The sequence below is a fragment of the Pseudorasbora parva genome, chromosome 10 (genome assembly GCF_024679245.1).
Source record: "Pseudorasbora parva isolate DD20220531a chromosome 10, ASM2467924v1, whole genome shotgun sequence".
NCBI classification, from domain to species: domain Eukaryota; kingdom Metazoa; phylum Chordata; class Actinopteri; order Cypriniformes; family Gobionidae; genus Pseudorasbora; species Pseudorasbora parva.
The window spans coordinates 12944745-12972668 of record NC_090181.1 but is presented as its reverse complement, the minus strand read 5'-3'; the positions used below and the strand labels follow the sequence as shown (position 1 = coordinate 12972668).

General features: G+C 36.6%; 1 protein-coding gene across 1 annotated transcript in view; it reads right to left on the bottom strand.

Moving 5' to 3' along the window:
- Nucleotides 1-418: 418 nt before the first annotated feature.
- prkd1 (protein kinase D1) overlaps nucleotides 419-27924 on the bottom strand; it is a 55317-nt gene continuing 27811 nt past the window's right edge. Inside the window, exons 3-19 of the mRNA XM_067455194.1 lie at nucleotides 24589-24720; nucleotides 24337-24497; nucleotides 24062-24085; nucleotides 16823-17030; nucleotides 15293-15370; nucleotides 14612-14810; nucleotides 10758-10881; nucleotides 10577-10654; nucleotides 10088-10358; nucleotides 8711-8763; nucleotides 8227-8299; nucleotides 7843-7949; nucleotides 5350-5511; nucleotides 5087-5185; nucleotides 4138-4405; nucleotides 2406-2491; nucleotides 419-1391 (exon numbers count right to left, since the gene is read on the bottom strand). Of these exons, the coding sequence (XP_067311295.1) occupies nucleotides 1173-1391; nucleotides 2406-2491; nucleotides 4138-4405; nucleotides 5087-5185; nucleotides 5350-5511; nucleotides 7843-7949; nucleotides 8227-8299; nucleotides 8711-8763; nucleotides 10088-10358; nucleotides 10577-10654; nucleotides 10758-10881; nucleotides 14612-14810; nucleotides 15293-15370; nucleotides 16823-17030; nucleotides 24062-24085; nucleotides 24337-24497; nucleotides 24589-24720 (2342 nt within the window). The 3' untranslated portion in view covers nucleotides 419-1172. The remainder of the gene's footprint in view (nucleotides 1392-2405; nucleotides 2492-4137; nucleotides 4406-5086; nucleotides 5186-5349; nucleotides 5512-7842; nucleotides 7950-8226; nucleotides 8300-8710; nucleotides 8764-10087; nucleotides 10359-10576; nucleotides 10655-10757; nucleotides 10882-14611; nucleotides 14811-15292; nucleotides 15371-16822; nucleotides 17031-24061; nucleotides 24086-24336; nucleotides 24498-24588; nucleotides 24721-27924) is intronic.

Sequence of the window (27924 nt, the reverse complement as noted above, 5' to 3'; positions counted from 1 at the left end):
TATTATTGTTTCAACGATCTAGTAAAACGTGTTGAGAGGTCTGTCCTGTCCCACTGAACCAACTTTCAGGCTCTTTAATGCTGCATAAGCATACAGCGCCATCTGTCGATTAGGAAGCACCTTTCCTGAGGGCACACCGCGAATAACACCTACTTGATTTGAAGAGGAAGCAGCATCGTGCCAGAAACACTAGCCCACAGTATATGATCCTTTCTAAGCACTATGGCTTTATCACTCACCTTTGCCCTATTATATTCCAAACTGCCATTCTGTGCACTCATTCCAGCCCATAATTATATAGCTAACAAAAATATTTTGTGAACATATTAATCAGCCTTTTGGACAGAACAGATTATGAGAACATTAGGGGTGCACTTTCATTTAAAGGGAACACTGAAAGAAACACACTGAAAATCTGTCATGAGCACATATTATTTTATGCGTACACAACCAGCTGCACTTTATTATCCCAACATATCTAGAGAAAGCAAAAGGGAAAACATCTCCAGTTCACAGGCAGTGTTGTTTTGCTGTCTTACACTTGCACAGAACACAAACATAACCAACCCCCAAAGTAACACACACACACACACGCACGCACGCACGCACACACACTACATTCATAAGCACATGAACACAAAACCACAAAAGCTATAAATGTTCTCTATTTTGTCAAGTTATCATGATGCAACAGGTCACCACAAAATATGTGGTATTAATGGTCTTTCCATAGCTGAATAATTTAATATTAATAAGTTAATTAATTAAAAAGGCTTGATAAGTTCATTTTATAACCTGTTTCATATATGACTTCTTGATACAGTTTTTTTTACTGTCATGCCAGTTAATGGCAAAAAACAAAACAGATTTATTTTTGATCGTGTAAGTTTGTGCAGTTTGTTTGATGATTTTTGTTATTGTTGTAATGCATTATTGTTATATATTTGGGTATGATTGTTTTTGTCTACGTAATGTATGGCTTGGTTGGCTTTTGTGGTTTAGGCACTGTGTGTTTAATGAAATTTGTGCTTGATCTGTAGTTTACTGTTAAATGAAATTGTGCAGTACTTCTGTTTGGAATTGTCAAGTAATTTACTGTTGATTAAAGCGGTGATTTCGTGGTATATTGGCTTGAGTTCCGTCATGGTGCCCTTAAAGGGGCAGGCAGCAATTTACAGAACACTGACTCTGTCGCTGAGCATGCCCATCACAAGCTCGTCAGACTCCGCCTCTTCACGGACATCGGCATGAGGGTTGATTAAGTGGGCTGGGTACTGAAGGCCATTTTGTTCTGCAAAATGCTCCCAGCGCAAATCATCGCTTTCATGGGTGATATATCGCTCCAGCATTTTGCACTCCAGAGTCCGAAGGTCCAGCCACATCTGGTAGTCCTGTCATAAAGACATTTTTAGTGGTCAAAAATATCTGTTTTTAGATTTATTTTTAGTGTTCCACACTGCTAAAAAAAGTTTATAATTTAGACATATTATTAGAAATAATATGAATAAAACATGTCAATATCTGTAAATGTGTATACTTGCAGCTAACAAATTATTAATCAAATAAAAGGCCACTTTTGTACTTGGAGTACAATTTAATTACATTTAACACACTTAAATGTTTTTTAAAGTGCACTTCATAATAATGTCAAATTAAAAAGTTAATTTGTTGATAATGTTTTATGCTTTGAAGTAGTTATTTTGATGTGTTGACTAACAGCACATACTAGATTATAATTTGAACTGTGTTCATTATTACATTTGAACTTCTCCATTACAAATATATTTCTATGCATGACATTCAACAGAAATGACATTATTAGTATATTTATGTTTGTCAGCAAATGACAAATAAAGATGTACTACATAAGTGGGTCAAAAAAGCACTCTAACTGCATTCAATATTCATTTAAACTATCATGTACTTGTAATTAACAATTATTAAAATTAACAATTAACATTTCGGACATTTATCTGCAATTGCAATTAATATCCAAAAACATTTCATTCGGTTTGCTATTGTATATTTATTTATATAAAGACAGAATAATGAGATTCATTTTATTTCATCATTCTACATTTTTACTCTTAAACATAGTAACATGATGAAAAACATTCATGCACTTGAACAACAGTATATTTTTTAAATATTTAATTAATATATATTTAACACAGATGTCATACAAATTTCGAAATGTATTTTGCAAGTTTCATAGTATGTGTACTCTGTAGCACTGTACAGGTTATTATTGCCTTAAGACGTTAATGTTCTCTAACACCGATATGAAGGGGTAATTCCACCTCTATTTCAGCTGCCTAATGTGTCTGAGGGAAAAACTGAACTTTTTTTGTGTGTATATCATAGTTATTTTTATACAGGGCATATCAAAGTCATTATCTACTAACCTGTAACCAGGGATGGCTGAGAGACTTGTCCACGCTGTAGCGCTTCCTCATTTTGACTTGCAGCAGGTTATTAATGAGGTCAATTGCTGTAACAACAAAACAGGTTGTCAGTGACCGGACTGTGGTGGAAAACCTGAGGGATTTTGTGTCCAGAGGGATAATGAGCAAAACCAACATCATGTTAACATTATTTCAGGGGTCACAAATTTCCGAGACACTCCAAAGTTTCTTAACCTTGAGGCCTCTGCGCTTTAGTCTGAGGGATCGCTTGGCATTATACACATGAATGGGTCGTAACAAAAATTGAGCACGCTCTCACCAATCTCTTTCTTTAACCCTTGCCCTCTCTTCTCTTCATCTTTTCTCTTTACCCCTTCCTTCTCTTTCAGCTCTCTCTCTCTCCCACATTTACACAGTTTACAATCACCTTGGTAGCACGCAAAGTGACTACACAAGTTTCAAGATTTAATATATTGTGAAATGCATTTATATTGAAATGATTTATTATATTCTAATATATATTTTTTATTTTTTTCAAATAACAGAGATGTACATGCATTGCAGTAAAAATTAATCTAACTTCTTCTTTGGTCTGTAATTTCCCCAATTGTTTTGTAAAGCGCTTTTGCGATACTCTGTTATGCCAATTAATTGTTTTCACTTCACAGTAAACGGCAACAAATTCAATTAAAACCGTTTCAAAAACAGAAAGTAATTGTTAAAATGGCCATACTTGATACCAGCCAAACTATATAAATAAATAAAAGTCTATGCGAATAATTTGTTCCAATTGCCAGTGTTCTCAAGGAAGTAAAGTGTGGTCTCTGGTTCTCTTGCTATTTTAATGAGGAAGAAAGAGGGAATTAGTAAATAAACAGGGTCAAAGGTGAGGGCATCAAAAATCTAGTTAAGGTAATGAGATGAAGGTCAATTCTATTCGTAAAGATTGCATTTGACTTAAAGGTAAATATTACCTATCCAAGGCCTCAATTCAGGCCTTTACTTTGAATTAATACTGACCATACCTTCTTAGATTGTGAACCATGACCCAAGTGAGAATGATTTGGGCGAGTTGAGGTCATCTATGCGTACATGATAATTTGAACAACCGGAACATCAAGCTGAAGTATGACTTCAAAATAGAGTTTAATGTCTAGGAGAATATCAGTAGCAGAAATAGCAGTACATAGAGCTCATATTTGTAGATTGGCAGTGATATTAGCTAATGGAAGCTAAGTCACAATAACTATCCTAATAAGGTTATCCGTATGTGAGATGGGATTCAAAAAATAGCTCTCTGACTGGATTACCACTTACATTTTTGAGGATAAACACACACATTTAGGACTCTAAACCGCTTCCAGATAAGAGCGGTTACAGCTAGCTGACTTGGTTTAAATAGTTATCAGTATGTATGTACTACAAAATTTAATTTGGAGTTTTGTTGTTAAAGGGGTAGTTTATCTAAAAATTAAAATTCCTTTCCTGTGGGACTCTCTTCTGTGGAACACGAACAAATATTTTTTTTAAACAATCTTTGTCTGTACAGTGAAAGTCAACAGTCTCACCCGAAAGACTTTCATTGTTCTGACCGTAACATTTTTAAAAATACATAAATATATATATATTCTTTTGTTTTCCTCGTACAGGTTTGAAACGACGGAATTGAAATGTTTTCGGGTAAACCTTTAAACTTCACATTCATTGATGGTTGTGTCCCCCCAAAACTTACCCTCTGGTGTCACTGTTTTCCAGGGGTTGGGTGGGTACATAAAAGCAGCATTTTGGATTTGATCGTGAATGTCCTCATCCTCATTAAAGGGGAACGTCCCGCTGAGACTGACGTAGACGATGACACCCACGGACCACATGTCCAGAGAGCGGTTGTAGCCCTTGTTCCGAAGCACCTCCGGGGCGAGGTACGCAGGGGTGCCTACCACCGAACGCCTAAAAGACTTCTCGCCAATAATACGTGCAAAACCGAAATCACACAGCTTCACCTGCAAGACAAACCCAGGAATAATGAGCTTCACAATAAGCAGACACACCGGGAGGAACTGGCTATTTTACTCGACTAGGACTGAGATGCACAAAAGACCAAAAAAATAACATCCTTTTGTTCTTGCGCTAGCTTTTAACACCACAGACGCCGTAATGATCAGTTGTCACGGTCTGAACGAAAGTCGAGTGAAATTATCACCCAGTTGGATGTGGTTACAATGTATCTCCTGCTGATCTAGGGCTTTCTACCTTTAAATCGTTTGCTTAAGCACAGCAACAAGCACCTGAGGATACGAGCTCAGATGTTGACAGCTCTAGCTCTGCTTCCACCTCTGCAAAATATTTGTAAATGACACGCAGTGATTTGTTTAGTATTCTTCCGAAATGTTTGCCTGCGCTCAAACAGTGAGTCATCTTTCTGCTTGAGAGCTTCCAGAGACAAGCTTGTGCAGTAGACAGAAGAAACAATGGGAGGATAATTTAGAAATCTTTCATTAGAATGTAGAGACACACACAACCCTGTGCCTCGAACACACCATGAGAACGCTATAATTACCATCTTTTATTCTTGCACATTTACAAAAACAGATCCATTTATGTTCATTTCGGTGTGGCCTCACTTCATTCAGATATTTCCTTTCTTTTGTTGTCGCTTCTCGTTCCGTTGGGATTTTACTCACTTGTGGAAAAGAGTCAGCGGAGGCTAACAAAACATTCTCAGGTTTGAGGTCACAGTGAACGATGTTCTTGAAGTGAAGGTGGCGGAGAGCGACGAGAATCTGGGAAAGGAGCGGAACAGTGTTATTATCGCAATATGGAATAAAACAAAAGAACTTGTAAATTAAAATGGAAAGCGTTCCAATTTATTTTCAAATATTTATATGGGATTGAGTTGTATAACGATTCTGCCATTGTTGCGGCGTGCGGTGCCTGTGAGATGTACCTGCGTAACGAGAAACTTGGTGATGCGTTCTGGCAGCCTTCCCTTCTCACTTGACAGTATCATCTCCAGCATGTCGCCATGGAGCTTTTCCATGACAACAAAGACACGCTCCGGTGTCTCAAACATGCACTCAAGGTTGACAATGCCGGGATGGTGGAGGTTCTGCAGAGGACAGTTATGACATCTGTATTTAATTTGAAAATTGCCAATACTGTATTATAAATGTTTAATCTAAATAATTTTTATGTACAAATTTGGATTTAATATGCCTTTAAAAATATTATTATTCATAATATACTGAATAATATTATTACATACAAATATATTTAATTGTTATCAGTAGAAGTAGTAGTATTCAATGTGCATAATAAATATATTTATACAGTCAAACCAAAAATTATTCAGACACCAGATATAATTTTTTTACTAGTGGGTGCAGGACACTATAGTTCATTTATTTAAGCGAGGATAGCAACAAAGTAAACTATTATATCCAAAAATTCTTCATATAGTGGACTACCAGTACACTTTATAAAAACTTGGGAATAAATGATTCTGATACTTTGACCTGACCATGCTTTACTTAAGTGTTTTTTCTTTAATTGCTAATGCAACCTTTTACACCACAGACTGAACAAAATGAAGCATTGCTTGGTCATTGGTGGACCTAAATTGATATTATCTAATTGTGTAGTTAAATTTAACAGCTGACAGATGATTGGTTGATTGTAATCCATTACATACATTTCTATCAAAGATATCTGACATTTATCAAGATGAATTTGTTCTGACAAGAGTTATTTTATTACCATTTTCTAAACTATAGTGAAAAAATGTCCTGCTTGAGGGTGTCAATGATGGCCTTCTGGACAGCAGTCAGGTCGGCAGTCTTACCCATGATTGCGGTTTTGAGTAATGAACCAGGCTGGGAGATTTTAAAAGCCTCAGGAATCTTTTGCAGGTGTTTAGAGTTAATTAGTTGATTCAGATGATTAGGTTAATAGCTCGTTTAGAGAACCTTTTCATGATATGCTAATTTTTTGAGATTTTCATGAGCTGTATGCCAAAATCATCAGTATTAAAACAATAAAAGACTGAAGTATTTCAGTTGGTGTGCAATGAATCTAAAATATATGAAAGTTTAATTTTTATCATTACTACAACTTTTTTCACATATGCAAATTTTTTGAGAAGGACCTGTATATATAAAGTGCAACCATATATACTCTGTGTGTGTGTGTATATATATATATATATATATATATATATATATATATATATATATATATATATATATATATATATATATATATATATATATATATATATATATTAATAGTGATGTTAAAAACTAGCACATGCAATTATTTTTTTCAGTTTAAACATATTTAATGCAATTAATGCAGCATCTGTTTCTTCTGTCATCATTTGGCTAGCGTTACATTATATCTGATCAGGTCTGTGAATGTCCTGTCTATGTGAGTATTAATATCAGTGAGTATTAGTATCAGATACTGGCCTTCATTCATAAAAAGATGCCACAAATATTTAAAATATACTGTCTTTAAGTTGTTTCTACATTAATTGAGAGAGTAATTGTGAAATGATTACAGCACAAAATTTGAATCATATTATTATCACGATTATTTACAGGTTTTTTTTTTTTACAAACCTTATATAATATTTATATTTGTATATAATATAATTATATAAATATATACAGTATATACATGCAAATATTTCTTAAATATAGACATGTATATGTGTGTGTATTAAAAAATACATAATAATTATACACTGTACAAGCATATATTATGTAAACACAAACTTTTATTTTGTATGTGATGAATCATGATGATGATTGATTGGCCAGCACTAATATATATATATATATATATATATATATATATATATATATATATATATATATATATATATATATATATATATATATATATATATACTGTAAAAAATTATTTAGAAAAAAAGTTACCTGGGTGCCTTAATTTTGAGTTCATTGAAATTAAAATTTAGAGTTAATACAATGACAATTTTTTTAAGATTCGACAACCTTTATTGAAATATTATTAAAAGATTTTGTAAGCATATTGGGTAATTGTGTGTGTCTTATTTCTATGTTTTATTTTGATGCAGTCAAACATGCCAAATAGTGCTATTTTCATGACTTATCACATTTTTTATGTGGTTCAGATACAAAAATATTTTGAGTTTCTATTTATTAAACAAATTTCCTTCATTGTATCAACTCAAATTTTTTATTTTAATAAACTCAAAATTTGAAGGCAACCAGGTTACTTACTTTTTTTTAAGTTAAACCAACAAAAACCAACCAAATTTTTTTACAATGTGCATATATATATATATATATATATATATATATATATATATATATATATATATATATATATATATATATATATATATATATATATATATATATATATAATATAAAATAGCAGCCTTTGTATTTACCTGAAGAATAGCAACTTCATTGCGCAGTTGACTTTCCTGCTTGGTAGGAAATCGCAGCTTATCTATGATCTTGATGGCAACATCTCTTCCTGTTTTTCTGTGTTTCCCTGTATTATATCAGAAAGGATTTTGTGCGTTTTTATCATTCATTAATCAGATATGAAGTATGGCTATAATGTAAATGCCTATTTACTGTGAATATTAGACAAAGGTTTATCCTCATTGTACTACATTTGTTCTTTAGTTCTGTACTGCATTTAAATATTACAATATTTGAATACAGTAAAATATGTATGAAATATTCTCCTAGTATACAGATTCCAAAACATTTCCTCACTGGATGCCCATGTCAAAGAACTCCGTGTAAATAGACTGATACATTACCTCCATAGACAATGCCAAATTGCCCAGAGCCAAGTACTTCATCAGGGAAAATCTGATACACTGTGCTAATATCCTGTAAGAAAAACAGAAACAAAATGTAAGAGTATGTGCCAAAATGGGCTGTTCCCTAAGCTCAGAAGCATTGCTTGGTACATCAGATTTCTTCGGATCTACTCTTTTTTTTATTTTGTACTGTAACAATGGCTGAATTCAAACCAGTAGTCTAAAGAGCTACAGTATTTCTACATCTCACTAGGACTGTGTCAGAAAGACTTGAGTAACCATGGCAACCCCATGGCCAAGCAGGTAATCAAAATAATCTCCAAGAGGCATTGTGTGTTTATATCACACTGGAACTCAAGGTTGCAGGTATCGGCAAACCGACAGGAACAGTGAGCTCTTGCACACAGAAACGGAAAGCTTGATACAGAAAGAATATGAGATATTATGTCTCAAAATATAAAAAAACAGCATAAATGTTTACCACATTCTCCTGGATCTGGCAGTTGGATACAGAGATGCTAATGGAGACCTCTTCTGTTGGTGTAAAAAAACAAAACAAAACAAAACAAAAAATCTCATTATGTCTCTCTGGTATTGAATGCCACAGCCTCAGATTTACACCTTTACTAATTTATTCTACCAGGAAAAGAAATACTTGACAATACGTAATACATTTTAAGAGGGGTTTTTTTCTTCTTCAAAATCATCTTTTAAAAAAGCAACAACAAATTAGAAATTAAACCGCACAATACTGATGTGAGGAGGCCCAGTGATTTTATTATTGAAATAAAGATGAAATTAAATTGAAGTCAAAGTCAAACAAAAAGAAATAGTCAAAAAAAAATTAAAAGAAAATTAGAAATGATGATTTTGCAAATAACTGAAATAAAAAAAGTTAAAGAAGCAAAATTACTACAACTGACATAAATATATAAATGTATATATTATATATACCGAATATGTATATATACATTAATGTATGTATGTATGTATGTATGTATGTATGTATGTGTGTGTGCATATAATTTATTTTTATATCAGTTGTAGTAATTTTTGCTTAAAATTCTTTAACTTTTCTATATATATATAAGTATATGAATGTATATGTGTATATATATGTATATGTGTGTGTGTATATATATATATATATATATATATATATATATATATATATATATATATATATATATAATGTGTGTGTGTGTGCTGTATTTATATATATAATTAAAATAAAATAATAAAACAAACTAAAAGTTGAAATAAATAAATAAATAATTCCAAATATTAATAAATACTATGATAATAATGATAATATATAAATAATAATAAAATAATACAGGGTTTGGCAAGCACACTTTTTCACTGTAAAAAAAAAATATATCGTTGTAATATAATTGTAATTTCATTTTCATCCAGTTGATCATCATAAACATGATTAAATACATATATTGTGCTTATTTTGCTTAATGGGTATAATAAAGAGCCATAAATTAGTGTATTGTCCAGAATGTCTGGATGTAATTTAAAGAAATAATTTCTGAAAAAAGTGAGATCAGTGAATATCGCATGTCTCATGGCAATGTCAATATGCCAGCTGTTGTATATATGGATTGTATTAATACTACACTCTTGCATTCTTATAGAATGTATTTGAATAATGAGCAAAAAGGTATTTTTCAAATGCAGTACATACTCGTGCACAAATTTGGACACAGTTATAGTTGCCCTGCAGTTTTCTGGCTGAAGCAAAGTGTACAATTTTGGACAAAATAATTCTGTATTTTTAGTGTTTTCCCCCTTTGAATCATTCTAAGGGTCTTAGGACAAGCCCTTAAATGTTTCACCATGAAGTTCATACTGTGGTAGCTGTGATGGCTGCCGTGAGATATGCCCTTGGCGATGACAGGCATAAGTGCGTGCTGGATGGCCATCTCCCACATGCGGGCCACGTCCTGTCCCACGCCGCTAACAAGCACGCTGCTTCCGTAGCCCGACGTAGCCAGGTTCTCTCCTACATAGTACACCAGAGATGTTGTGGCAATCTCAAAGCAATGTGGGTTGGCACCCTCAGGGAGAAGGTTGAATGTTTTCGCTGCTTCCAGAGACAGCACCTCAGATAGAGGAATTTCCTGTTGGAGAGAGTTCAGAGGTCTATCTGAAAGCTGAAACCTCAATGTTATTGCAGAGACATGCATGTGGATCCGATCTGTGCAGCGATCCATGAAACCTATCAAGACAAACTATCAACGTTCTCTGAAGAAATGATGAAAGCCCTCTAGATACTTCCTAGATTTATTTGCTAATGTGAGTTTCAAGTGTCAAGCTTTGACCTAATATTTGAAGTCACCTTATAGTATTTGCTCCCGCTGTCATTCTGGAACAGGGTAATACACTTGCTGTCAAGTCGCCAGTAATGTCTCTTACGCTAATGTGGGGGAAAAGCAACAGATAGGAGAAATGATCAGGTACAGAAAGGGAAATTCACATATGAATGCATAAGGTTTATAATGGAAACCCAGAGCACTTACCAATGTGTCTTTGCTGGTGAAATGCACAAGCCAGCCTTCTTTCATAACACTGCTGCTTTTCCTCTTGGTGTGTTTGACAGACTGAACCACCCGCATAAGTGGGATGTTGTTGCTGGTGGAAGGGCTTACAAACACGGTGACATGTCAAAACCTTCTAGAAAATGTCAATTGCAGGTCAGGATTTATAGCATTCAAATACTTTCACCGTTTAGTTAATATTTTTATTTTCTACTTGACCTCAAAGAAACAGACAACAACATGTTTTAACTAAAATTGTTACCCAGAACACAGCAAGACTACTATTTATATTTGTCCTGTATAGGAATTTATTTTATGCATTTGTTAGGTACTTTTATTTGATAAAATGATAGTTATACTGTAAGTGTCACACACACAAAAAACGTGATGTCTTTGTTCAGCAAGGAAGGAATATTACTGTTCTTTTGAACTTTCAATTCATCAAAGAATCCTGAAAAAAAAACATATCATAGTTTCCAAAGCAATATTAAGCAGAGACGTTTTCAATATTGATGATAATAAGAAAGGATCTGACAAGTCATGTGATACTGAAAACTGATATAATGGCTTGGGAATAAATCACATTTTAAAATATATTTAAAGATTTCATAAACTGGCTTATTTTTTTTTATACTGTCATCTGAGGTCATGCCGTTCGTATGATTTTACATTAAAGGGGGGGGGGGGGTGAAATGCTGTTTCATGCATACTGAGCTTTTTACACTGTTAAAGACTTAGATTCCCATCCTAAAAATAGACATAGTTTCAAACACTAAGTTTGTGTTTTAAAAATACTCCTTCCGGTTTCTCACAAGTTTCGGAGAGTTTTTTTTGAGTATGAGTCCGCTTGACGTCGACAGAGCAGAAGGTCCTTGTATGGGCCGTACGGGCTCTTCTCCCGGAAGGGTGCGCGCGTGACTAGAGCGAGAGAGGAAATGCACGCCCATAAACACTCTCTCAGGTGCAGATCCAGTCGTCCATGCAACACGCCTGTCGCACCGCTCTTCACTTTATTCCTATGGGTGACGTCAAGCGACTTCAACGCTTCAGCACAGCATTCCAGGAAGGCAGCGCTGCATTTGAACCGATTTGAACGCAGAAATGACGGGAAGCGGCACAACATCGCTTCAGTCGCGTCACAAAGTGGATCTCCACGGTCACTGCTGTCACAGGACTTCATGAAATCAACAGTTACCAAAGAAGTGTGTTTTTGACGGCGGGGTCCCAGCGATAAAGGTTCACGGTCCTGCTTTGGAAGCAGGTGGTGAATAAAACTGCTTCAAATGTCTATGCTGTTGGCTATCGTAGCGTAAGTAAACATCAGTAAACAACACGATCGTGTATAACGTTAGTTAATTTATCAATGGAGCATGCGATCTATGGTGTGTGTTTAAATACACTTGTTTATTGTGTATTCATTCAAATGCGCTAACGGTTACTTCATTGTTGTTCTATATAACGTTACACTAGTCTAACGTGCAAAACCGTTTTGCTTGCTACTGCTAATGTTTAGTCGCATACAATAGTCCATAAACCGAATCATGTCCTCATAAACTGCGAGTTAACACACACAAATGTTGACAGGCCACTAAATACAGTAATACCACAGAGACGGACGTCCTGCTGTTGCTGTTTCTCCTGTTCAATTTATTTTAGCCTCCGGATCTGATTCTGGATCATATATGTGTTAGTTGAATCTGATTGATAGCCATGGTTTATTTAGGGTAACGTTTTCTTCTCCACACTTGAGGACGTCATTGCTTTGTGTGTGCTCGTCATTCTTTAGCTCCGCCCACACGATACGCCTCCAGCCGCTCGTTTTTTTTTCCGGAAAGACTCGGTACAGCCCATATTTCTTTTATAAATATAATAAAATTAAAGACTTTTCGGAGATATGAATGATGCAATACTACTCTATAGGTACTCAAGATTGACATGAGATTGACTGAAACTGAGTGTTTCACCCCCCCTTTAAAAAGCGTAATAAGCTAAGAGTAATAGGCTATTTTCTACACTGGTTTTGAGGCTCTCTCCTGAACGCTGGGTTTTGATAGGCGTGCCGCACTGGAGACTTGGCTCAGACTATGCCCACGGCTAGGATTGGATAAGATCTGCATATTTAATGAGCTTCTCCTCATGAGGACTCGTGAGGGAGGGATTGTTTTGAAAGCAGCCGGAATAATTCTCTGACGGGGCTCAATCTCAAAACGTATTTATCAAACAAACAATGATTTATCTCTCATCCACCCGCAATTGATTGATTTAATTTTTTTTATTACTTGGCCCGCGTGATTGGTGGATATAAGCGTGATTGCTCTTCAAACACAACGGAGATCAACAAATGAACGCTATTTAAGATTCACCGGCCTGCCGACATGGTTCCGTTTTGGTAGCCCTCCTGGAAAACACATAGCCCTGGTACGTTGGGCTTTGCGAGCCCTGGGAGTCTGAACCCCAATCGCAATGAACTACCAAATAAGGGATTCTCCAGCCTGTGACAGCATGCTGGTATGTTCTGTTAGACACGTCACTTACACATAATCAATACTATCTATAACAATGCAATAGCTACTATCGCATATAAAAAAACTTGCATAAGTGTGTTTTACTCGCATAAGTTGTTGCACCATTCCTTTCGTATATCGAATATAGAAGGCACAGCATTGTGTTTTAATCTCAATATGTCTGCAAATCCAATGTCTGTGTCTTGTTTACAAATTATTATCTTGCTCTCTTCAGCGTGTTTATTGCTCTGTAACGCGATCAGTTTATCTCCACGAGTCGGTGGACGGGGCTTCAGAAGCAGCGTACACACAGAGGTGGCGTTTCACCCTTCAAATACGTCATTGGGTGCGTTTACATGCACACCAGTAAGCTGATAACTCCAAAAAATCAGCTTATTGAAATAACCAGTTTTCCCCATTTACAAGCAAACCAGTAAACTGACAATGCAAGTAAACCGCGTTTTTATTAATAAACCAGGTTATTTTCTTGTAGTGATGTCAAAAATAATAATTTCCGTATCTGACTCTCATTTTTTCAAATGTTACGTCAGTTGTGATGTTAAATAAAGCGTGCACCGTGTCAGCGGGAGATTTACAGCTCATATTATCCCTCATGCGTCTTACCAACACTGCATCTTACCAACACATCTTTACAATTTTCTGGGTCTAAAAGAGTCTGCGTTTGTCATATATGTCCTTATTTCATGCAAAACGCTAGCTCGCTCTGTCTGGATGTGTTTAAATCTGCTCTAAGTTTGCGTTTTTGTCACCCATCACATTTTTACGCTTAAATAAGCCGACAGAAAGCAGGTTAATGCGTTTACATGCAGTGCAAAATCGGTGTAAGAGGCAAAAAACTACCTGTCACGGTTTATTTTTACGCCGTTTATGACCTTACTCCGATAAAAGAAAACGGGTTACCACATTTACATGATCATGTTCATTGTAGGCATAATCAGCTTAAGAACGTGCATGTAAACGCACCCATTGATTTAAGAGCCTCGTTTTCTGGGCCTGGTGTCTATAAAAGCTTTTCTTTGACTTACAAGGAAGTTTTTAGCTCTGAAACTTACAGGATATTCTTATATTACACCATCACCTTTTATATATCAAAGGTTCAAGGAAAGTTGATTTCTCAATTCATCACCCCTTTAATACAAAACTGTTTTACTGTATATTTGATCAAATAAACACAGCCTTGGTGAGCATCTTACCAAGCCTAGACTTTTGAACGGTAGTGTGCATTTGTAGTCATTTATTTATTTTGCAAGTTTTTGGAATGATTTGACATTTGTTTTGTTTGTAGTGCTTCTAGAGGTGACGAGGAGCTACCTGATGATTCTGTTGGATTCATCTGGGTCTTGGTCTTGGAAATCTCCAAGCTCACCATGTCCAGCTTCCAAAAGAGCAGCGGAGTCTGCCACCAGAGACTCTTCCATGTCATCATTAAGTGGACTATGTCTGTCCCCGTCATGGTCATCACAACCCTCCTCCATGACCACATCTGATTCAGCACCGGGACTCAACAGATCTATGAGCCGTGTTAAGAAGGGGATTGAAGCATAGCAAGACAATGTAAGTCACGTGATGTATGTGTGTAAAAAAGCTGTCAGTTTAACACCACCAACCCTAGCAGAACTTGAAAATGAGCAGTTTCAAATGTTAATACATTATAATATAAATGGGGAATTATACAATAGAGTCCCCTTTGCAGTTATATCATTATGCTCTTTAGCCTTTACAACAGATGGTGCTTACCATGAATATACTTTTTGGGCTCTGGTATTATAATAATATAAATTATAGAAAATATCAATTTTAGGTTAATCAGCTTCAGTGACATAAACAAACAGGTTCAGTCTAACAACATCACTCTTGTTTTTTTTTCCATCTGAGCACACTATGTTAGATGTGGAGTAAGATGTTCACATAGCATTTAATGTTTAGTGAGATAAATATTGCTGTTTTTGTCGTGAAAATTCAGTGTTGATCATTGACTAAAGTTAGACTTGCCTCCGTTTCTTGACACCTCTCCGAGGCAGTTGTTTGGCACTTTGGGTGCACATCGTTTATGGCAGTTGAATTTGCAATCTGAGACAGTGTGAGGGAAAAGAGAGTAGAGAATGACAGAGCAACAGAGAGAGAGGGAGAAAGAGTTAAGGGGTGGGGTAGGGGGGGAGTGAGGGAGAGAGTTTACTACCAATCTGGCACATAAACATATGAGTTCCTGTTGTGCCGGTGGCTGACAGGCTGAGACCTCGCACATTGAACACATGAACATTAAAGCTGTTTGTAACAACCCAGCCAACTGCACTCTTTACTGCTTGGCACATGCCATATATTCCTCTTACACAAACATATCGTATATAAAAGCAGCTGTTGTGTCACCGTATATTTTTTGCTCTGTTCTAGATGACACAAAAGGATCAACAAATTCTATGATCTGTTAAACTGTACGGTGTTATCAGAATGTAGGATCTGGAAAGCAAACATAAATACATTAAAAATATTGGCACCAAACAGACTAAGGATAGGTTATGTTTGGAATACTACACATACTATTTTTGCAACATGTATTATGTACTACTGTGCCATATATACATTTTATTTCTGCATGGAATGCTACATTTGATCTACTACATTTGCCAGAATGGCCAGTACACAACCATAGCACACCGTTTTAACATCTCTATTATTGCTATTAAAAATAGACAGGTAATAGATAGATACAATTTATTTCTAGCATGAACTAAATTAAACATTCAACATGGCAAAGTGTTTTTATATGCCAGAAATTGTAAGTTGTATGCTAATATGCTATTTCTAATTAAGCCAATATTTAATACTGTTTCATATTATGGGCCAGTTTAACTAAACAAGGCAAATTAATGTGAGAGTGCAATCCCATAAAGCGCTGATGGCAGTGGAAAGTTCTGTGCACAATCTACTGACGACGCGTAAATTAAAGAACACAGACGCAGCCGGATCATTTCCATAATGACAACGCAATCTACCAAGACCGGTGCAAATAAGTGTTTGGTTTAAGGCATGCTTTTTTTGGGCACAAATAAAACACCAATATGTTGACAAGCGCAAACCTTAGTAAATCACCTTGCATGATTTATTTAAATACTTTCTCTCATAATTTCATCTGAAAGGGAAACTCCTAAAAATGCATATGCAATAAGGTCAGCCGCAAAAATAACTCTACACGCCTTTTCAGCGCCAAATACAATGCACCGAGCACATATTTGCAAAACGTATATTAAACACATTTGTGTAATTAGTTGTATGGTTATTGTGAATAAACTGCAATGTTATTTTGAAAAGGTAATGAGGGGTTTATTTCCCTTTCCTATTCAATTGGGGTTCATAACATTTTTATTACAAAGAATTTAAATGACATCAGGATCAGAGGGGATTTAGATGAGGCACATTACTATTGTGCAATAGTGTGCAATAAGGCACTTAAACAATTACTGTATGGCAATAGAGACAATAATTCAACACCCGTAACTTGAAATGTTAAGGATAAGCTCCCACCTTTGCACTGTAGTCCCTGACGGAACAGGCCCTTGAGAAGCTTCTTGCAATGCTGGCAAACGGTGGGGCGTGTGTAGGAATGGATGACAAATGTATGTGGCACCTTTACTTTAGACAGCAGGATCTTGTCTAACTCTATTGGCCGACCTATATAGGACTGAGAGTTGGATCGGCCTCTTCCTGGAAAGATATCTGACGGTGTTTTTTGCTGTGGACAAATAATGGAAATTTGTAATGTAGACATTTTATGCAAGAAGAATATAGGACATCCACAAAAAACAAGGGCTATATGTCACATATATATATTGGGGCAAGTTGTCACATGATGAATTTATATGTTATGATAAAGGAAGTGTATGTAAGATTGTGGCCAAAACTTATACTGCAATCACTTTCAAATGACTGTAGAGCGATGTATCCCCTCACCCCCTCCCTCTGACTTGAGGTTGCCAGATAGGCTGCAGGATCCAGCAGGAACATTTGTAGCTGGAGCTGTGGTAACTAGAGCAGATCTGGCAACCCGGATACAGAAACACTACTGACTTCGTGATTGGTCGACAGGTGGAGGGTGGAGCTTCAGGCCAAAACCCAACATGTCAACGTCAACATCAGTTGAGGGCTGCAACTTTTAAATGATAATATCCTGGCTGGACTACTGTTGTCAGTGATATAAGTATTTTAAAATTACCATGATTTCTTAATGTCTAGTGACATATCAGGGCCATTTTATGATTAATTGAAACACATTTCTTATATACAGTTCCTTTAATTACAATTATTTACATTTTTGTTCATCAAACCAATTGTCTGATATGTTTGTGAAGTAATGTTTACATGTTTTCTGTTTCATAAATTGGTTTAGGTTTAATAATTGTTTTACTGTGTGCATTTTGCTGAAAAGCCTATTAAACACACACACATACAGTGCCTTGCAAAAGTATTCGGCCCCCTTGACATTGCGACCTTTTGCCATATTTCAGGCTTCAAACATAAAGTACTGTACTGTAATTTTTTGTGAAGAATCAACAAGTGGGACACAATCATGAAGTGGAACGAAATTTATTGGATATTTCAAACTTTTTTAACGAATCAAAAACTGAAAAATTGGGCATGCAAAATGATTCGGCTCCTTTACTTTCAGTGCAGCAAACTCTCTCCAGAAGTTGAGTGAGGATCTCTGAATGATCCAGTGTTGACCAAAAGGACTAAGGATGATAAATAGAATCCACCTGTGTGTAATCAAGTCTCCGTATAAATGCACCTGCACTGTGATAGTCTCAGAGGTCCGTTTAAAGCGCAGAGAGCATCATGAAGCTTTAAACATCCCAAGGAGCACTGCAAGCGATAATATTAAGATGGAAGGAGTATCAGACCACTGCAAATCTACCAAGACCTGGCCGTCCCTCTAAACATTCAACTCATACAAGGAGAAGACTGATCAGAGATGCAGCCAAGAGGCCCATGATCACTCTGGATGAACTGCAGAGATCTACAGCTGAGGTGGGAGACTCTGTCCATAGGACAACTATCAGTTATACTGCACAAATCTGGACTTTATGGAAGAGTGGCAAGAAGAAAGCCATTTCTTAAAGATATCCATAAAAAGTGTCATTTAAAGTTTGCCACAAGCCACCAGGAAGACACACCAAACATGTGGAAGAAGGTGCTCTGGTCAGATGAAACCAAAATTGAACTTTTTGGCAACAATGCAAAACGTTATGTTTGGCGTAAAAGCAACACAGCTCATCGCCCTGAACACACCATCCCCACTGCCAAACATGGTGGTGGCAGCATCATGGTTTGGGCCTTCTTCAGCAGGGACAGGGAAGATGGCTAAAATTTATGGGAAGACGGATGGAGCCAAATACAGGACCATTCTGGAAGAAAACCTGATGGAGTCTTCAAAAGACCTGAGACTGGGACGGAGATTTGTCTTCCAACAAGACAACGATCCAAAACATAAAGCAAAATCTACAATAGAATGGTTCCAAAACATACATATCCAGGTGTTAGAATGGCCAAGTCAAAGTCCAGACCTGAATCCAATCGAGAATCTGTGGAAAGAACTGAAAACTGCTGTTCACAAACGCTCTCCATCCAACCTCACTGAGCTCCAGCTGTTCTGCAAAGAGGAATGGGCAAAAATTTCAGAACTGATAGAGACATACCCCAAGCGACTTACAGCTGTAATCGCAGCAAAAGGTGGCGCTACAAAGTATTAACTTAAGGGGGCCGAATAATTTTGCACGCCCACTTTTTCAGTTTTTGATTTGTTAAAAAAGTTTGAAATATCCAATAAATTTCATTCCACTTCAGGATTGTGTCCCACTTGTTGTTGATTCTTCACAAAAAATGACAGTTTTATATCTTTGTTTGAAACCTGATATGTGGCAAAAGGTCGCAAAGTTCAAGGGTCCGAATACTTTCGCAAGGCACTGTATATATATATATATATATATATATATATATATATATATATATATATATATATATAATATATAGCTTCCTTCAATTGTGACAACTTACCTTATATAGTGTGACAATATGGCATGTTGTCACAAAAACTGTATCTTTTTTCCCTGTGTGCAATATGATCTTAAATGTTTAACAGATTTTAGCCAATACTTTAAGTTATGTATTCATACAAAAATTTACTTCCAAAAAGAACCCCCCTGAGAGCTATTCTATGGTCTATTTAAAAAAACATTTTTAGATAAACCTATGCTAGTGATAAATGTCAAATAATTATTATCAAAAGTAAATAAAAAGGATTAATTTGTCACACAGGTTCCCTGGTATTATTAACCTGAGCCAAGTCAGCACCACCCCGTTCTCGATTAGGTGAACAAAAACACAAGGGCTCTACGAGCTTCATGCTGAGGGAGATTGTTGTATATGCTGAGCTTTGATGAATTTGCATCAACTCAGAACAACAACTTTCTCATCAAGCTGATCTTTAATGTGCTGCTGATTGGCAAAGATGCAGATGTCTTACCACCTGTTGTGAATAGATCTGACATCACGCAGGTGTGCATAATCAACTATTCAATGTGCTCTAAAGAAAGAAAATGATCAATAGCTTCCTGTTGCTGTGTTGTACACCTCACCAAAGGCCTTAAGAAGATTCATGGGAAAGGTAAGGTAATCTTACAGTTCAATTCAGCGAAAGTACAGATGCAGTTCATTTGCTGTTACCTGTCTTAGGTGTAGGGAACAGATTAGAGAGCAGCTAACAGATGTTTGATTCTGCCGCCAACAGCCGATTAACAGTTTTCTTCAAACAAACTCTACATGTGTACCAAAACATTTCTGGTGTCAGGTTAAAAGGCCTTAACCTCTTAAGAGGAAAAAAAAACCCTGCATGTCTGGCTCAGTACATTTAAAAGGAGCAAACAGTCAGAACTCAGTTTTGCTGTAAATGTATCAGCAAAAGGTAATTAGACATATAGATAAATATAGAAAACTGAAAATACACTTTTATTCTGCAAGGGAGCATTCGATATATCAATAGTGACAGTACAAGCATTTATAATGTCACAAAAGATTTTTTCAAATAAATGCTGTCCTTTTGAACTTTCTGTTCATCAGAGAGGCAAAAAATGCATCATGGTTTCCACAAAAATATTACACAGCACAACCATCTTCAACATTGATAGTGGTTAAGAAATAATATTTCTTGAGCACCCAGTCAGCATAATAAATGATTTCCGAAGGATCATGTGACACTGAAGACTGGAGTAATGATGCTGAAAATTTAGCTTTGCTATCACAGAAAGACATTTAATTTGAAAGTAGATTCACTGTAAAAAACGTTGGTTGTTTTTTGTTGGTTTAACTTAAAAAAGTAAGTAACCTGGTTGCCTTAAAATTTTGAGTTTATTGAAATTAAAAATTTGAGTTGATACAATCAAGGAAATTTGTTTAATAAATAGAAACTCAAAATATTTTTGTATCTGAACCACATAAAAAATTAGATAAATCATGAAAATAGCACTATTTGGCATGTTTCACTGCATCATCAGAAATAAAACACACACAATTACCCAATATGCTTACAAAATGTTTTAATAATATTTTAATAAAGGTTGTCAAATCTCAAAAAATGTTCATTGTATTAAACTTAAAATTTCAATTTCAATGAACTCAAAATTTTAAGGCAACCAGGTAACTTTTTTTCTAAATAATTTTTTAGTGTTCTAATATTTTTTTTTATTGTAAAAATATTACACAATATTACTATTTTAAATGTATTATTATTTTGATCAAATGAATGCAGCCTAAGAGCATAAGACATTTGTTTCAAAAACCTTAAAAAATGGTAGTGTGTTATTTACACCGATCAGGCATAACATTATGACCACTGACAGGTGAAGTAAATAACACTGATTATCTCTTCATTACAGCACCTGTTAGTAAGTGGGATATATTAGGCAGGTGAACATTTTGTCCTCAAAGTTGATGTGTGAAAAATGGACAAGCATAAGGATCTGAGCAAGTTTGACAAGGGTCAAATTGTGATGGCTAGAGGACTGAATCAGAACAGGGTGTTCCCGGTCTGCAGTGGTCAGCATCTATCAAAACAATGGTGAAATGGCAACAGGGTCATGGGTGGCCAAGGCTCATTGATGCACGTGGTAAGCAAAGGCTGGCTTGTGTGTTCCGAGCAAACAGACGAGCTACTGTAGCTCAAATTGCTGTTAATGCTGGTTCTGATAGAAAGGTGTCTGAATACACAGTGTTTCTCAATCCAATCGAACAACTGTGGTGAATGTACTGAACAAACAAGTCAGGACTTAAAGGATCTGCTGCTAAAATCTTGGTTTTAGATACCACAGCGTACCTTCAGGGGTCTAGTGGAGTCCATGCCTTGACGGGTCAGGGCTCTTTTGGCAGCAAAAGGGTGACTAACACAATATTAGGATATTATATAACATAATGTTATGCCTGATCGATATATGCAGAGCAGGAATGGGCAAACTCTGTCCTGGAGGGCTACCGCACTGCAGAGTTTAGCTTCCTGTATCTTTCTAGTAATCCTGAAGGCATTATTTAGCTGGTTCAGGTGCGTATGATTAGGGTTGGAACTAAACTCTGCAGGACCGAGTTTGCCCATCCCTGATATAGATGTATAGTATATGCAAAATATATAGTGTGGTCAAAGATATTCAGACTGTAAATATTGGTAGTAGATGCTTTTCTCTATCACCCCTTTATCAAACAGATTTTATTTTTTCTTATTGCACGGCTCTGTAAAAAACACTTGATTCTGATTGGTCAATCGCGCATTCCAGCGGTATGTTATTTCCAGATAACAACCGCTCATCCAGGTACTAGGAGTTATCTTGAACGGTACTACTTCTATGCTTAACGCTGGCTCCATCTTGTGACTGTTAAATACTTAACCGCCATGGCTACAATGGAAGACTTCAAGGCGGGTTTCCTTTATAAAGTTTTAAATATGGATATTTTTCTTACACAAACGCATCGATTCAAATCAGAAGGCCCATCTGAGCCGTGTGGAGCACGTTATTTGATGGACAGCTGCATTTTTATGGACTTCAAAAACAGCTACAACTACTGCTGGGATTAACGTTAGCCTGGACTTTTTTAAGGGGGGGTGAAATGCTGTTTCATGCATACTGAGCTTTTTACACTGTTAAAGACTTGGATTCCCATCCTAAACATAGACAAAGTTTCAAAAACTAATGTTGGACGTTTGATGGAGTATTTCTCTGTCAAAAATACTCCTTCCGGTTTCTCACAAGTTTCGGAGAGTTTTTTTCGAGTATGGCTCGGCTTGACGTTAATAGAGCGGAAGGTCCTTGTTTGGGCCGTACGGGCTCTTCTCCCGGTAGGGTGCGCGCGCGTGACTAGAGCGAGAGAGGAAATGCACGCCCATAAACACTGGTCTAAAGGTGCAGATCCAGTCGTACGTGAACACTTCAGACGCGCCCCATGGTCACGCTGCTCTCCACTTTATTCCTATGGGTGACATCAAGCGACTTCAACGCTTCAGCACAGCATTCCAGGAAGGCAGCGCTGCATTTGAACCGATTTGAACGCAGGAATTACGGGAAGCTTCACAACATCGCGGATCTCCACGGTGACTGCTGTCACAGGACTTCACCAAATCATACCAAAGAAGTGTGTTTTTGACGCAGCGGTCCCACCGATAAAGGCTCGGTCCTGCTTTGGAAGCAGTCGGTGAGTAAAACTGCTTCAAATGTCTCTGCTATTGGCTCGTCGCGTGAGTAAACATCAGTAAACGACACGATCGTGTGCTTCGTCATTCAAATGCGCTAACGGTTACTTCATTGTTGTTCTATATAACGTTACACTAGTCTGACGTGCAAATCCGTTTTGCTTGCTACTGCTAAGGTTTAGTCGCATACAATAGTCCATAAACCGAATCATGTCCTCATAAACTGTGAGTAAACACACACAAATGTTGACAGGCCACTAAATACAGTACATACCACAGAGACGGACGTCCTGCTGTTGCTGTTTCTCCTGTTCAATTTATTTCAGCCTGATTCTGGATCATTATCTGTATTAGCTGAATCCGATCGATAGCCACTTGAGGACGTCACCGCTTTGCGTGCGCTCGTCATTCTTTAGCACCGCCCACACGATACGCCTCCAGGTTTTTTCCGGAAAGACTCGGTATAGCCTATATTTCTTTTATAAATATAATAAAACTAAAGACTTTTCGGAGATATGAAGGATGCAATACTACTCTATAGGTACTCAAGAATGGACCCCCCCCCCCCCCACTAAATATAACTCTGATTGTATTTGTCTGAAAGAAGAATGTCATATACACCTATAATGACTTAAGGGTGAGTAAATCATAGGGTTGGTTTCATTTTTGGGTGAACTAACCCTTTCAGCATTTTTTTTAACATTTAGCAGCAATATATAAAGGCTTAAAGCAGTTTGGAACTGTTTTTCTTCGCGGAAGCTTTGCGTAAGAGCTAATAAAATATTTAATCTCAAGGCAATATGTTGTGTCTAATTTATTTGAGACTAGTAGCCGTGTAATAAGCGGGATAATGTACACCCAGCCGGTTGTTATGCAGAATAAACCCCTTCAGAGTGATGCAAGATCACTCTGTCTGGGTTTATTCTGCGATAACAAACGGCTGGGTGTACATTATCCCTTACATATTGCATACAATAGAGGGTATATAACAAAATATCACAAGACGGTTAGTTAAAGATGAATTAATTAGTGCCTACCTCCATGCTAGGACTGACAGGAGACTGGGCAGGAATGATAAGGTGTGTGGGGAGAGGTAGAGAGAGACAGACAGAGATTGAGTAGTGTTAATAAACAGGACACACATGCAATATTAGCATCGGGTGGAAAAATCTACAATCTATATCAATAACATTGGAGATTAGTAAGAGTCATATGGTCTGAACACTATATATTTGAACACTTGAGTATTCTATATTGTGACTGAGGGAGGAAACGTGTGATGGCGTGGATCTGATTTTGACATCAAACTCACCAGTAAAGCTTCATCAGAGGTGCTGGGAGACGGTTCAGCAGATACAGAGCGAGTGTTGGTCAGGCCAGTGAGGGACACGTTAGATAGTCGACGTTTCCGGATGCCACTGCAGTTGTTTGGGATTTTAAAGGCACACCGTTTGTGGTAGTTCAGCCCACAGCCTAACACAAAGAATAGTGACAAAAGATGATCACACTGTGGTCTGCTTCTCCCTCTGACGTAACACTGACAGAAGTTTACTTGAATGTTTACCTTCGCACTTAAGACCCTGCCTCACTAAACCCCACAGCATCTCTCCACAGTGATCACAGAATGCTGGAGCTCGATATGAGTGGACGAACAGAGCGTGAGGTCTGATCTGAAAATCCTCCACAGTAGCTGAGGCTGAAAGTTTGAAACAACATGCACAAAAGCAAAATGTACATTTCATACATCATTTTCATATGTATTAATAATAATTTTGTGTCCATCACCCCTTATAATATTTTGTAATATCCCTTTAAAATCCCAGGATCCTTAATGACATCATTCTTAAGGAAGTGACATCAGCACCTCATCAAGTTAGCAGTGGATTTGATTAATTCTGTGATGTTTTGTCCCACTTTAATGTAAACTAAAACATAAAAAACACTACTTGGGGACAAAAAGAAACGTTGGCAAGACAATATTTATCATTTTTATTAATTTAAGTTGAAGTACTAAAATAACTAAAATGTAATGAATTAACTAAAGCTCAATAAAAACAATTTAGACATTAAAAACATTTTTTTAAAACATGAATACAACAAAATGACAAACTTTTAATTAAATTAAATTAATACAGAAAATATAAAATGTATTTCAAAATATTAACAAAAACTATAATTGTATATCAATGATACTAAAATAACACTGACACTGAAATTAAACAAAAGCAAAAGATAGTCAAATATACTGAATAAAAAATTACTTGAGATTAAAATCAAGGTTTCAAATCAAAAATTACTTGAGATTAAGGCTTTAATTTCCCCCTGTAACCCAGGCACCAAGCTAATAATCAAATAATTAAGCTGTAATTAATAAAATGCCTGAGCTTGACCACAGCATATTCCTGTACTGTAGACTTTCATAAACATAAGTCCATAAATTACGATGCATATATTATCATTAAAGAAAACTGTTTAAAGGGTATCGAATAGCATGAATGACCCTGTTGCCTTGTTCAAGAGTGCAGTAATAGAGATGCTGAAAGATGCTTGAGAGAGAGAGAGAGAGAGAGAGAGAGAGAGAGAGAGAGAGAGAGAGAGAGAGAGAGAGAGAGAGAGGTTGAGACACAATTAAGTAAAATAATTATTCAAAATAACCATGTCACCTTTACCTCAAATACTACCCTTTCACTTATTTCAACATTTAGTAAATACATGTTTGACATTCAAGAAAAATTCTAATCTTTTGTCTCTAAATATGCAATAGTTTCAGGTATTCTCATTAGCTGCGTAATTTTGCAACATTTGAAGATCAATGATTCACTTCACTTTAACAACCGCAATTACACATCACAATTACAAAATTAAAATTGATTTGATCTTTTTCATTATGCTCAGCGAACATTCCTAATACTTGCAATTAACATGATTTGTGCATTTTATTTGAAGTGGCTTTGGTAAAACTATCTGCTAAAAACATCTATGTAAATCTCCTTGGTAATTGATTAAAGGATATGCAATACCTGATGAGAGACTTCAATTTTTGACAACCTTAAACTCTGAGACATCTGTTATTTGTGTGTAATTGTGGTTGTTCAAGTGAAGTGAGTCATAGATCATCCAGAGTACTTAAATTCCAATTTACATCTTAAAATCATAATTAAAGTTGTTTTCCCATAACAACTGACATAAATAACCACATTTTTTGTTTGCATTATTTGGACTTTCGACTTCATGAGGGAATTTGCTTCGCTCTTAGTCCCAGCAGCACTGAGTAAACATGTCGTGATTAAAAAGGCAAACAAATGTTGCAGAGGGAGTTATATCTTTATTTTATGAAGCATCCTCTTTCGAGCTCCCACAAGGCATGTGTATCTTTGGGGTGCAGATGGATGAGAGGGTGGGCCAAATCCAATCTATCAATGGCCAGTCTGGCATGCTCTTGCCGTCTCCACAGAACTGCCACAAGGCCTGGGCAGCAGACTCTCTGGCCTTGCCTAATTCTAATCAGATGGGCAGACCGTGTGTCTGTCAGGGTTAATGGGCTAGAGATGGTGGTCCCTTTAGAGGGGGTTGTGGTCAAGCGCGAATTAATTAAGGATTCATTTTTGGTTGCGCTTAAAAATACGTCAAAGAATGACCTCTAAAAATAATACTCGCTCAAAAACCTGTGCACCGATGAAAGGAATGAAATCCAGAGATATGACAATTTTTAATTGCCATCCAAACTCTTCCAAACAAACCCAGCTTTATTTATATTTGCAAATTGTACTATGAAAGGGAAGCTTTTGGGGTGGTTGGAGTGTTTTGATTGGCTCTTGTTGGCTGCATGTTGATAGGACCAATAGCGGCTGAGTGGCGAGCGCAGCGGGAGAACTGCCTGCCTCAACGCACGCATGTTGCCTCCTCTCCAACATGGCTTCCCCTAGCACGCTCAAGTAGAATACATTCTGATTAGCCATTCTGCAGCTAAATTACCTCAATTCATTCAAATTATTGTTTTGCCTTTTGTTTAAAGGCCAAGATATGTTTGCAAGTTGAACTACCTGTAAACTGTCATTAAATGCTTCAGGGAAATGAGTATGATGCTGAAAAGGCATCCTGAGTTGACTTAATGCAAATACTTGTTTTTCCTTTCGGTTTTTTTCTTTGCTTCTGGTGGAAACGGGATGTTTTCTGGCCCTACACAGTACACACTCTGGCCTGCGATTCCTCTTCGAGACATTAAAGGCAACAAGACAGATACAATGATTAGGAATCACTATCACTTTGGCTGACTTTATCACAGATGATGCGTACTTCTTAATCAATATCTATCAGTATGGTTATTAATCCCACACGGTCTGTCTAGTGCCTATATTTTCTATGTTGCAATTATGTTGATCTAGGCACAGCCAAACATCCCGTCAGCGCGCTTCACAGGAGCCAACCCATGGTTACTCTAAATTTATCCAGCAGAAAATAGACTCCGGGCTGACTTTAAGAAACATAACAGCCTGGGTAGAGACCCAGCAGAGAAAGCGTAGGTCATATTTTCATGAAATGCTGCTCTTTTTAATTACTGTAGTAGATATTGTCAAAGTGATGATCCGAGAGATCAGCGTTTATTGGCCCGCTCGTTGTGCCTTTTTTCCAATTTAGGCCAATTACAAAGCATACAACTTGTGCTTTGAAAACCATATGGTGAGCAAAATCAGGTTTAACTCTAATGCAATTGAGAATTAATTTTGTCTTCAGAGTGCTGTAAAATAATACGTTTACTTAATTAGTAAAGCTGGACCATTTATTCGCCAAGACGCAATTTACTTTTGCGTCAGTAACTGGTGAAATTATACCCTCCGGGAAAAGTGATGAGACAGTCGCACAGGGTCCCTCAGGACGTGTCATAATTAATAACCGTTGA